The sequence below is a fragment of the Populus nigra genome, chromosome 13 (genome assembly GCF_951802175.1).
Source record: "Populus nigra chromosome 13, ddPopNigr1.1, whole genome shotgun sequence".
In the NCBI taxonomy this organism is placed as follows: Eukaryota; Viridiplantae; Streptophyta; class Magnoliopsida; order Malpighiales; family Salicaceae; genus Populus; species Populus nigra.
In genome coordinates, this window is record NC_084864.1 from 15,853,939 (window position 1) to 15,866,237 (window position 12,299).

Sequence of the window (12,299 nt, forward strand, 5' to 3'; positions counted from 1 at the left end):
AACAATTCATACTTATATTTAGGCCCGGCTTACGAGCCAATCGAGTCTTGCCATGTAAACAGAAGGAAAAGGTACGAGACGGGGGCTTCTTAATATAGGAACGACGTCGTTTTATTACGGCGGCTTCCCACTAAAACGGCATCATCTCTCACGGTTGAAAGGAACGATTTTCAAATTGCTCAAAATGTTCTTCAAACATTCAATTTTCAATGACTTTGATCATTCTTTTCTTTATACAAGAAAGTAAGAAAAAATCCATCCATTTATTTCATTATCAAATGGACTCCTCACTTGTTGTAGTGTTTGTTACTTGCTCCACTGGAACACCACGAGGCTGCATAAAAAATGGAACTTAACAGAGAAAATATATCATTGACGAAGAAGAAGCAGCCTCCGTAGTTCCTGTTAAAGTAGAAGGACAGGATGATTCAAGAGAAGATGATCAAGGCAAAGCCACTCGGAAACACGCAGCAGCGTTCCCTGCTGCTTATGCTCCCTCGTTCAGTACCGACCTTTTGCTCTCGCTTCTCCAGGTTAAATTAATTTCATCTACTTGAGAATATGTCAAGAAGAGAAAAACAATGATCCGCTGAAACCCGGATCCTATCCCATACCATGAAATCGGGTTTTAAAACTATGCTGCTCTCTGGATGGGTAAAAAATCACATTTCAAAAAAATAAAACAGTCATGTATACGGAGCCTATGCATGCATAAGTAATGAAAAACTTGTTTTATTCTTCTCGAAGTCATTTATATTCGATCATAACAGTCATGCATATTCGCACCCATGCAAAAGCAATGAAGAACTTGTTTTTAATCCTCCCCTCCTTTAGGTTTTCATCATCAGAAGTAGTCCATTATCTTTTTATTATCTGTTTTTATCGGCACTAAACCACCGCTATATAGAACGATCCGTTCCAGGTTTGATCTTCTTTCTTTTCTTTTATTTAATATATATTTGTAAGAACCTCTTATAATTCTCCATTTATGGTTTTGTTTGCTTGCAATAACCTAGATTTTGCGTATACTAATAGGTTCTTGAAACGCCATCAGCTTAATGAACAAATATAAGAATTTAATTTGCCAACTGGAGATTGATATCATTATTCCTCTGTATATATATATTCTAGTTTTTAATTTCTAAAATATTTTTAATCAAGTCATACTTAATTAAAATATTCCTATATATATATATAAAAACTAGAATATAATTAATATAGGGATTATATTTCTAGACCTAAAAAAATTGAAAAAGAACTTGATTGAGTTAATTTATAAACTTGTTCTGAATTAATATATGAATATTATTCAAAAGAAAAATTAATATTTTACCAATTTATATGGTTTTTTAGATTCCTCTATAAATAATAAGTTATACCTTTTATGTAAAGTGGTTGTTTATTAGACAGAAAAAACTATTTAAAAATACAATAGTAAAGCTAGCATAACAATCTCTTTCTTCAAAATAGAGTTTTAGAAGATTTTTCATGGATTCTTGTGAATTATCAATAGAAATTGAACACCGAATAATTAGATGGTCTGTGATTTATAACAATATAGTTTTTAAAAAATTATTCAAAATTAAAAAAAATTAAATCTTTAAATAATAAATTTCTAAATAACTCTAGATTTATTTAACAAAATTCTAAAAATTTCAAATAATTTTTAATGCGTTTAATATTTAGTAACAATACATAAATAACCCCATACCATACGGCACAAAGCATCTCTCACCCTTTCATCTCCTTTGTTTGCCTTCTTATCTATCACTACGCTCTAAAACAATGGACGGATTCTAAATTTCTAATTGGACATTCACTATTTCCAAGAAAACATATCTGCAGACAAAAAGTAAGCTTCTTTCCTACTCTTTTTCTTTAACACAAAAATTAATTGCTTCTCTAACATCTTCTCTTTTTCGCGTTTCAATAATCTGCTGAAGGGTACCCAATTCAAGAACCCTTCAAGCAGACCTCAAAATAACGCCATAAAATTTGAAAGTGAAAAACCATTGAAGGAAAGCAAGTCCCAGAACAATCCCATAAAAAAACAATTACTTGAATGAAAAGCAGGAGGAAATGAAGTAGAAGACAAAGTAGCAAGTACCTTGAGACTTGAGAGAATCTTTGAGGAGGGGTTCATTGGTGGGGTTGAAAAGACAAGAAACTTTAATGCTTATTATTTTTTTCTGCTACTTGTATATATTCAGCCATGATGGGAACTGGGTTTCTCTTCTTAGCTTCTGCAAACTCCACTGTATGTGTACGTTTCCCTTCATTTCAGACAATACAATCAATCAGAGTTATTAGTTCTATATATTTTCATATATAACGAACCACATAGAAGAAGAAGTGGTTTAGGGGAAAAGTTCTTACCATGTTAACAGAGACGGAGACAGCCATTTTTTTGAGCAAGCACTTTCCTTTCTCTTGTCTTTTTTTTTAATTTTAATTAATGTTAATGTTTAGGCTAATTTATGTATATTTCAACTAATCAAATAGATCCTAAAGTTAATGATTATAAGAATCGAAGTGGTAAGATGAGTTGATGTCTTAAAACTCAAAATTCTTATTTCTTCTGCGTACTCTTCCACTGTTTGATGTCTTAATTTCATTATCATTTTCATCTTTGTCCCTCATCTATCAATTTCTTCACTAAATTTTGTTGTTTACTGATTGACCCCTTCATGTTTCATTCATTTGTCAATCGGCTCCTTCTGACTGCCTTCCTTAGCAAAATTAACAAAAATTTCTTTCTTGTTATTATTAATATTTGAGTTTCAATTTCCTTCCAAAAGGATCAATCATTTCCATTAATTTTTTGACATGATTAATTTTAAAAACATATCAAAAGATTGTTCTTGAAAGTTATTTCAGTTGAAAATGCATGAAAAAAGAATGTGGAATATATATGAAATCTAAGAAATATATAAAGCCAAGTTCATTTATAATTTCTTGAAAAGGCTCAACAAGAAAAGTATAAAATATTGAAACATAAAAAGCTAAACTCGGTTAAAATTAAATCAAAACAAAGGGATCTTTTGCTAGTAAAAAAAATATCAAAATCAATGAGAATATTACAAGAGAATGAATCGTGTTGCAATGTTGTCTTTGGGTTGCCGCTGAGATTTTGAGATTTTTCAATTCGTGATGTCTTTATGTTTTGGATGAAGATTAAGGGTTCATTTTTCGTTATTTACAATTTAGGACGTTGTATTTGATCTACGGCTAAAAAATAATGAAGAGTTTTTACGGGAGTAATCTTTAAATATATAAAAGAAGTAGTTTATAAGGATGTTTTGTATGTTAACAAATTAGAGAATAAATTATTAGTAAAAAAAAGGAGTGTATGTTAAAATTGAAGATGTACCAAAATTTTCAAGTGTCATGAGAATAAGTTTTATCTTGAATAATCGATTAATTTCTTGATTCTAGTAATTAGATTTATTTTCTCACGTTAAAGTAACTGATAGTTGGTACTTTTTTTAGTTTAAAAATTCTTTAATATTTAAATAATTATCTTTTTTTGAGAAGATATATACAATAATATTTTAGAGAAAGATTCTAAAAATAAATATATAATAGAAAAAAGGCCTAGGAAAACCAATAGCATGCAATATTTATTTTGCGGGTGATATTCCCAAAATTCCTTTTCCTTTCTTTATAAATCATTTTAGATGTACAAAGCTCTATCGTCTCTTTTTTTTTAAAAAAAAGATAAGATGTTTTCTTATTGATTGTCTTTCTCAAAATCTCTCAAATCTTTAATAAAAGATTATGTATTAAAAGTTTTGGAAGGTAATTTAAGAGTTAATTTTTTATTAAGATTTTTATTTATATAAAAAAATTCTTAAATAAAAAGGATCTGACAAGCATGCGAGACTTAAAATGTTAGGGCTTGAAAAGTAACAAAATTTAAGATAATATGAATTTAGTGAAAATATCAAATCTAAAGAATTTGAACATGAAAATAAGTTAAAATCAAAGTAACATAGATTTACTAAGCATCCAGACGCAAAGAAAAACTTCCTATCTAAGAAATTTATAATCTTATTATGTATTTCAAAAAGCCATTTGATTTTCCCATCCTATTTTCTCTTTGTAGCGAGGAATGTTCTTAATAAAATATTTCAAGGGAAACCTTATAAATGACATAAACTAATCCATCCCGTGAGCATAGTTGTTGGATGGGGGGGTCGGTGGGCTTGTAAATCACTTAAAGCTAGCTGGTTTTTGCTGGCATATAATAAAAACCACATTAACCCTAGCTTGCTTGAATAATATATATATATATATATATATATATATATATATATATATATATACTTACACACACGCATTTTGTTAAACAATGCGGCAGAAAATCAGGGACTTGATTCTTGGACAGGACAGGATTCCATCAATTCCAACCGTTCAACTGTCTTTGCATCTTATAATTTGACTGGTTTTGTGGCTCCATAATAACATCCTTACTAAAGCAACCTGTTAATTATTGCCCATCACAACTTTATTTCTTGCTGACGCATAATGCCCGTGTTAAAAATTCTTTCTATACACTCCCCCGCTTGAAAATATTTTTTAAAAAAACATAAATTATTTTTTAATATTTAACAATATCATGAAAAATTAATTAGAAAATATTTTTTAGAATTTAGTTACGTCATAAAAAAATAAAAATCAAATCTGATAAATAAAAATCTCAATTAAAAAAATAAATAATAATAAAAATAAAAAGAATAAAGACCAAAATTTGTATGAAAATCAAATTTTAACGGATGAAATTAAAAAAAATTAAAACAAAATATAAAACAATCAAAAGATTAATAATCAAATCTGATATAATTAACAAATAACAATATTTTTTAGAAAGATATTTTAAAAAAATACTTTGTGAAATTTTCATTTGACTGAAAAATATTTTTTATTGACCAATTTATTTAATAGTAAACAAATACAAATTTTTTTTAAAAAAATTATTTTTTTTAAACAAACAAATCCTTAAAAAAAATTATTATATGTGTTTATCCTTGATTTTTTTAACAAATATATATATATATATATATATATATATATATATTTAACTTCTCTATATTTTTTTTGTTTCTGTGTTAAAACACAAACCAAGTTGCAGCAACATAAAAGGTTGAAAGTAGTCTCGAGACCTGTGGTACAATGCTCGAGCTGTTTAATTATTATTATATATCTCGAGCTCTCAACTTGACAAAGTGGCTCTCCCTATTTCACTCATGATGGTAATTAACAGGCACTACTAATTACATGATTGAGTTTACCCTTTTCCCAGCTAATAAACAATAATTAATGCAGCAGGTCAAATTTTGAGAGGTAATTATTAATTAAGTTGTAATTTAAATTAAGGTCATTGACTGGATTAATTAGCATGTATCTTCATCATCAACTTGAAGGTCACTCATTTAGGGTTCTGCTTTTGCATCTGAGCACAGCACATGTGTAGAGCTTTAAATGCACCCACCTGACTACTATAGTACTGGATGAAGCAATGTTTTCCTTTTTCTCCCCACTTGAATCAATAATCCTTCGTCTCTTTCTCCAGGGGACGTTGTAAGTTGTAGCTGGAGAATGAAAGTTTGCTACTCGACAATTGTGTCCTAAGCATATATATATTAAAAATATAATGGTAACGAGCTAACAACAGAATTGCTTATATCATAGTTTATTACATGCAACAACGTTATGTTTACTCAACCAACGTGGCTACACCATGTCTTCAAAACTAAGGTCAACGAATCTTTATAAGAAGCGATTATCAACTTTAATTACCTTACTAGAAATATAACTGGTATTTGGATTACTCTGGCAGGTTTCAGAGACCCTCTCCCTCCCTCTTCTTCAAGGAAATTCCATAACAACCTTCACAGAAAATGAGAGAAATTTATTCGGCAACACTTATGATCTCGTCCATCTTATTCATTGTTTTTCTTGTACAATTGCTTGTATGCAAGAAGAAGAGCAAGGAAAAGACAACGTACAAATTGCCACCAGGTAGAAGAGGCTGGCCATTGATTGGTGATAGCTTCAACTGGTTCAATGCTGTTGCTGGTTCTCATCCCCCTCAATTTGTTCACCAACAAGTCAATAGGTACAATCTTCTATTCTTAATTACCATATATCGATTATCATTTAGAGAAAATTTACTCCTTGTTTTACATTAATTATGAAGGCATGCTCATGAAATATAGTTGACATGAACAGGTTTGGTAAGATATTCTCATGCAGTTTGTTCGGAAAATGGGCTGTGGTATCAGCAGACCCGACCTTTAACCGGTTTATAATGCAAAATGAAGGCAAATTGTTTCAATCAAGTTATCCAAAATCTTTTAGAGATTTGGTTGGGAAAAATGGGGTGATCACAGTCCACGGAGAGCAACAACGAAAACTTCATGGAATTGCATCTAATATGATGCGTCTAGAGAAGCTCAAGTTCCATTTCTTGGATAATATTCAATTGATTATGCTTCAAACTTTGAACAAACTTGACAACAACCAAGTCATTCTTCTCCAAAATGTTTGCAGAAAGGCGAGTAGTGCTCTAGTACTCTGTCTATATATATAGCAACACTTGACTATTAGAATTAAGGAAAATTTAGGCCATCATGATCGTTGGATTAATTACATGTTGTATCAATATTGATACTTGGTTAATGATTTACTATTGTTCAGGTAGCTATTAATCTGATGGTGAATCAACTACTTGGGGCATCAAGTGAGACAGAAATTAACGAGATGGCTCACTTCTTCTCTGACTTTGTCGATGGTTGTCTATCTCTTCCCATAAATATTCCTGGTTTTGCCTACCACACTGCCATGAAGGTAAACTCTGAAATGTTGAGTTTATGGAGTATCGTATTATATAATATATGTATATTGTTAGTGATGTAGAGAGTACATGTCATGGTACGTAGGCAAGGGAGAAAATTATAAGAAAGATAAACAAGACAATAGAGAAGCACGGGCAAGAAGAGTCATCAGAAGGTGGTAATGGGGTGCTTGGAAGGCTATTAGAGGAAGAAAGTTTGCCTGATAATGCAGTAGCAGACTTTATTATCAATCTCCTTTTTGCTGGGAATGAAACAACAGCTAAAACCATGCTTTTTGCTGTTTATTTCCTCACTCGGTGTCCAAAAGCAATGCAGCAACTACTGGTACTACCTACTTAGCTATATATTAATTAATTTTCTGCCTAATTATTAGTATTAATCTCCACACCTCCTTCAAGCAATTGTTCATTAATTGTATCCAATATTATACTACGTCATTTATATCATCCATCATCTTCATCTGGTAGGATAAATTTGTTGTTACTTAATTTTATAAACAGGATGAACAAGATAGTATAAGGAGTAATTCTAGTGGAGACGGAATGCTAACATGGCAAGATTACAAAGCAATGTCTTTTACTCAGTGTGTAAGTGATGCGTATGATAATTGTCCTTAATTAATCCCCTGCTATCCTACCTAATTAATTTCTTCCCACCAGTCACATGCAGTTGGGTCTGATAAACTGTATCAGATCTATTTATTTATTGGATTATTCTGTCGCTGGCACAAATTAAATAGGTTATTGATGAAACGCTTCGACTCGGGGGGATTGCAATATGGTTAATGAGGGAGGCCAAGCAAGATGTGGTATACCAAGGTACATATACTAAGCTCTACCATTACTTTAAAAGTTATTTTGGTTTTCATCTCATACAAATTATGTTAAAAACTTGGGTTTAAAAAGACAGTCTTTTTTAAACTAGCTTTTCTCAAACCGCAAAAGCAAAAAGCTACCACAAAACACACAGTACTACTGGACTGGAATGTCATTAATTAATGTGTTGCAATTTGATTGCAGATTATGTAATTCCGAAAGGGTGCTTTGTGGTTCCATTTCTTTCAGCGGTTCACTTGGATGAACATTTGTACAAGGGAGCTAGCACCTTCAATCCTTGGAGATGGATGGAGCCTGAAAATCAAGTACTACTTCATTATTATTTTTTACTTGCATATGTTTATCTTCATTTCACATCAGTAGTAGCATAATTACTACTGAAAACGTTGTTTTTGATTAATTACTTGATCTCTTCGACATTGAACAATTAATTAATTAAAAAGGAAAAGAGAAATTGGAGAAGTAGCCCATTCTACTGTCCCTTTGGAGGAGGTGCTCGGTTTTGTCCAGGAGCAGAATTGTCTCGTCTCCAAATTGCTATCTTTCTTCACTACTTTGTTACTACATTTACGTACGTGATTCCTCCCTCTTTTTTTGAAATTAATCTTACCATAAAAAAAAATGTCATTGAACTTAATTACAATTGGTATTTGTGTCTACAACTTTGAAATGGAGAGATGAACAGATGGACGCAGCTCAAGGAAGACAGGATGTCCTTCTTTCCATCAGCTCGCTTGGTTAATGGTTTCCAAATTCGTTTGACAAGCCGCCATCATCTCGACTCAGAATCGTTGTAATAATTGTTTGGAGTGAAATTTCATTTATTTATGTATAATTTTGTTCAGCATGATATGTATTTTTCCTAACCTGTAATTATTTCTTTTTCTTACATGTAAGTACCTACCTATGGTCTCTGACTACTACTATATACAATATATCACAGCATATCCCCCATTCTTTCCTCATCAAATTCATTAGTTATAGGTATGTATGAACCAAATCTTTGATAGTACTAATTAATGAAGTTGATTTCATATAATTGAATTAATTGATTTGTCAAAAGGAATGCCAACTTATTAAAGGAATCCTTCTGCTGCGTTTTTCGACAACGTGAAAGGAGTGCCAAAATTAGTTTATTATCTGATTTGCCTAAAAAAACTTTGTCGGGAGAAAAGAATAACACGACAACCCTCAACCATCTGCATATGTTATTGAAGAGCAGGGATGTTCAAAATTGTTTGTGCTATGTTTTCTAACATGTATGCGGTACCATAGCTTAGGTAGATTAGGAGAACAAAAACACAGCAGCTATAGGCCTCCACAAACGCAGTTGCAATCCCTAGAAGCAACTCTCTTCACAACAGAGAAAATCACAGCAGCCTCTATTGAAGAATCAGATCTTTCCCGTGCAAAGAAAAAACACGAGCGCAGCAGTAGCATCTCCGGCAGCAGCCCTCAATCACGTCAACAGAGTTCTCCCTTCCACAACATTAGAAAAACACGCGTAGCAGCAGCAACACATATGCACTGATACCAATTAAGTATTTAACCATGTTCTGATGTTAATTGTTAAAAACACTAAACACACTAATAATTTAATCTCCCAAGATCTTTATATAGAGGAAGATTATAGGATAAAAATAAGCTTGAATGATCATATTCCAAAAAGGTCTGCATTGATAATTGGAATCATGTAAGCTCTATCTCCATCAACTCTAATTAACAGTCATGTTGGTCCTTCAAGTTCAACAATAAGAAAGACAAATAGCATACAAGAAATTTATGATGTAATATAAAAAATCAATCTTGATAATGTTGATATATTTTGCTTGTTTTTAAGGAATGATGGTATTATATTTGAAGAAGCATACCTAAAAGATAAATGAAAGCAAGCAATGAAAGAGGAGATCAATTCTATTATAAAAAATAATACATGGGAATTGACAACATTTACAGGACACAATGCAATAGGGGTGAAAATGGATCTTCAAGACAAAAAGGAATGCAAAGGATGAAATTGAAAAACATAAAGTTAAACTAATAGTAAAGGGGTACAAGCAACAATATAGAGTTGATTATAAAGATGTCTTTGCTCCATTAGCAAGGATGAAAACAGTAAGATTGATGATCTCTTTAGCAGCTCGGAAAAGATGGAAGATATTTCAAATGGATGTCAAGTCAGCATTCTTGAATGATAGCCTTAAAAAGAAAGTTTATGTAGAACAACCAGCTAGATTTGTGGTAAAAAAAAAAAGAAGGCTTGCAGATTGAAGAAAGCTCTTTATGAGCTTAAACAAGCACCAAGAGCATGGAATTACAGAATTGTTGGCTATCTTTCACATAAAGGATTTATAAGATTTCCTCATGAATATGCATTATATGTGAAAAAAAATTTACAAGGCAGAGTAATGTTAATTTGTTTATATGTTAATGATATAATCTTCATAGGAAATGATCCTACTATGATTTAAGATTTCAAGCAATTCACGGTGAAGAAATTTGAAATGACAGACTTAGATCTTATAGCCTGCTTTTTGAGAATAGAAGTGAAACAATATAGTGATGGAATCTTCATTTCACAAGCCAAGCATATAACAAAAATTTTGAAGAAATTTGATATGGAAGATTATTATGCTGCAGCAATCAGTTGAATATGGAACCAAATTAACTAAAGAAGGAAAAGGAGATTTAGTTAATTCTACATAATACAAAAGTATTGTGGGATGCTTGTGCTATCTAACATGCACCGGACCAGACTTTATTGACAAGTATATGAAAAAGCTAAGAAGTTTACATTTAAAAGTAGCAAAAAGAATCCTATGTTTTGTTAAAGGAACAACAAGTTATGGATTGTATTATTAATGTTCACATAGTCTTGAAATTATAGGAAATAATGACAGTGGCTGGGCAGAAATTTTAAAAGATAAAAAAAGCACAATTGAATTTGTATTCTTTATGTGAGAAACAACTTTTACTTGGACATCAAAGAAATAATATATTGTTGCATTATCTACATGTGAAGTAAAATACATTGTTGCTGCTTCTTGTGTGTGTCATGTAATATGGCTAAGGAAACTAATGGAAAATTTGCAGCAGAAACAGAACGAAGCTACAAGAATTTTTGTTTATAACAAGTTTATTGTAGTACTTACAAAGAATCCAGTTTATTATAAACATTCAAAACATATTAATACTCGATTTCATTTTATTAAAGAGCATATAAAAAAAGAAGATGTGGAGTTAGTTCATATCAAAACTCATGAATAAATTGCTGATATTTTTACAAAATTATTGAAGACTAATGCATTTTGTTATTTGCCAAAGAAGTTTGGAATTGTGAAAATGAATGAAATAAGTTTAAAAGTGGACAATGTTGGTTACTAAACTTGTTTACTAAAATTAAATGTATTGAAGTTAGTGCTATAATAAATAAATATGAAAATTAGAAATACTATAAATTTAGTATTAGTATTAAAGAGTCCAATGTTAATTAAGAATTTGGAGATTGTAAAAGATATATATATATATATATATATATATATATTGTATGGATTCTGAAAATAAAAGGTGTGAAAATATTATTTAATGTATTGTATTCCATCAAAATGTTTAAGTGTTATAGCAGAATTGTGAATAATAACCAAACCCTTCCTCTGTCATTTTGTGATAGTTTCTCCAACAGTTATTCCTTCTTGTCCGTGTTGGGAAATGCTCATCTTGCTCTGTGGTACTGTCGGCTTAGCATCTTGAATTTGAGCATTTTAAAGCACCCGGTGGGCTTGTTAGGGATCTTGCATATTCGGCTTTGCCTATGCCTGTGATACACGCACTAGAGTGTGGATCAGTCCGGCACCTTGTGACGGTGCTTGTGTCTTCTTTCCGGCCTTCATTGAATTTGTCTTAGTGAGATCTTATCTTTTCATGGTTTTTTTTTTCATTTAGATGGGTCTTTGGTCCAATAACAACAAGTTGTCCGGTCTTGTGGTTGGGCCTTAGGCCCATATTCTTGACTGGACAGCAAGGGCCCTTAGCCCAACTTTCCTTCTTCTTCTTCTTTTTGTTTTTTTTTTTCCCATCTCCATAAAACCAAGCTTTATATATTAATTATGTACAAATGCAAATATATACGGTCTAGCCAGCTTCATTGGCATTATATAGGACAATATCCAGCTGGTGCACCTGCCATGCCATGCTCTTGAGTCTTATTTGACATTCCTTTGCCTAATTCCTCGGCATTTAAAAATAATTAGTCAATTACAGCAGTATCTTCTTACATGTATAAACATAACAACAGTACTGTATATTAAAATCCCATTTTCATTCATGAACAGGAACAGTCTACCAGTGGTAAGGTTAATTTTAAAATTCATAAAATTAATCAGATGTACGGTTTGAATACTTACATTAATCTTAAAATAAAAAAACAAATGAGGAGTAAAAATGAACCCTAAACAATTAATACCAAGCAAGCAGCTGTCACATTGTTATTATATACATTTAAAAAAAAAATATTTGCTGTTTCCGCTTTTGTGTCTAAGAAAAACTCTGGAATCTTCGCAAACCTTGCCTTGCCCACATCGTCAAACTGTAGTGCTCGTCTAACATT

The 12,299-nt window shown here is 31.4% G+C and overlaps 1 protein-coding gene across 1 annotated transcript; it reads left to right on the plus strand.

Moving 5' to 3' along the window:
• Window positions 1–5,796: 5,796 nt before the first annotated feature.
• LOC133671592 (abietadienol/abietadienal oxidase) lies at window positions 5,797–8,663 on the plus strand. The gene is made up of 9 exons (XM_062092384.1): window positions 5,797–6,118; window positions 6,232–6,571; window positions 6,700–6,849; window positions 6,942–7,181; window positions 7,358–7,444; window positions 7,597–7,675; window positions 7,877–7,998; window positions 8,137–8,264; window positions 8,379–8,663. The coding sequence occupies exons 1-9, from the start codon at window positions 5,901–5,903 to the stop codon at window positions 8,488–8,490; spliced, it is 1,476 nt and encodes a 491-aa protein (XP_061948368.1). The 5' UTR covers window positions 5,797–5,900; the 3' UTR covers window positions 8,491–8,663.
• The last annotated feature ends 3,636 nt before the right edge of the window (window positions 8,664–12,299 follow it).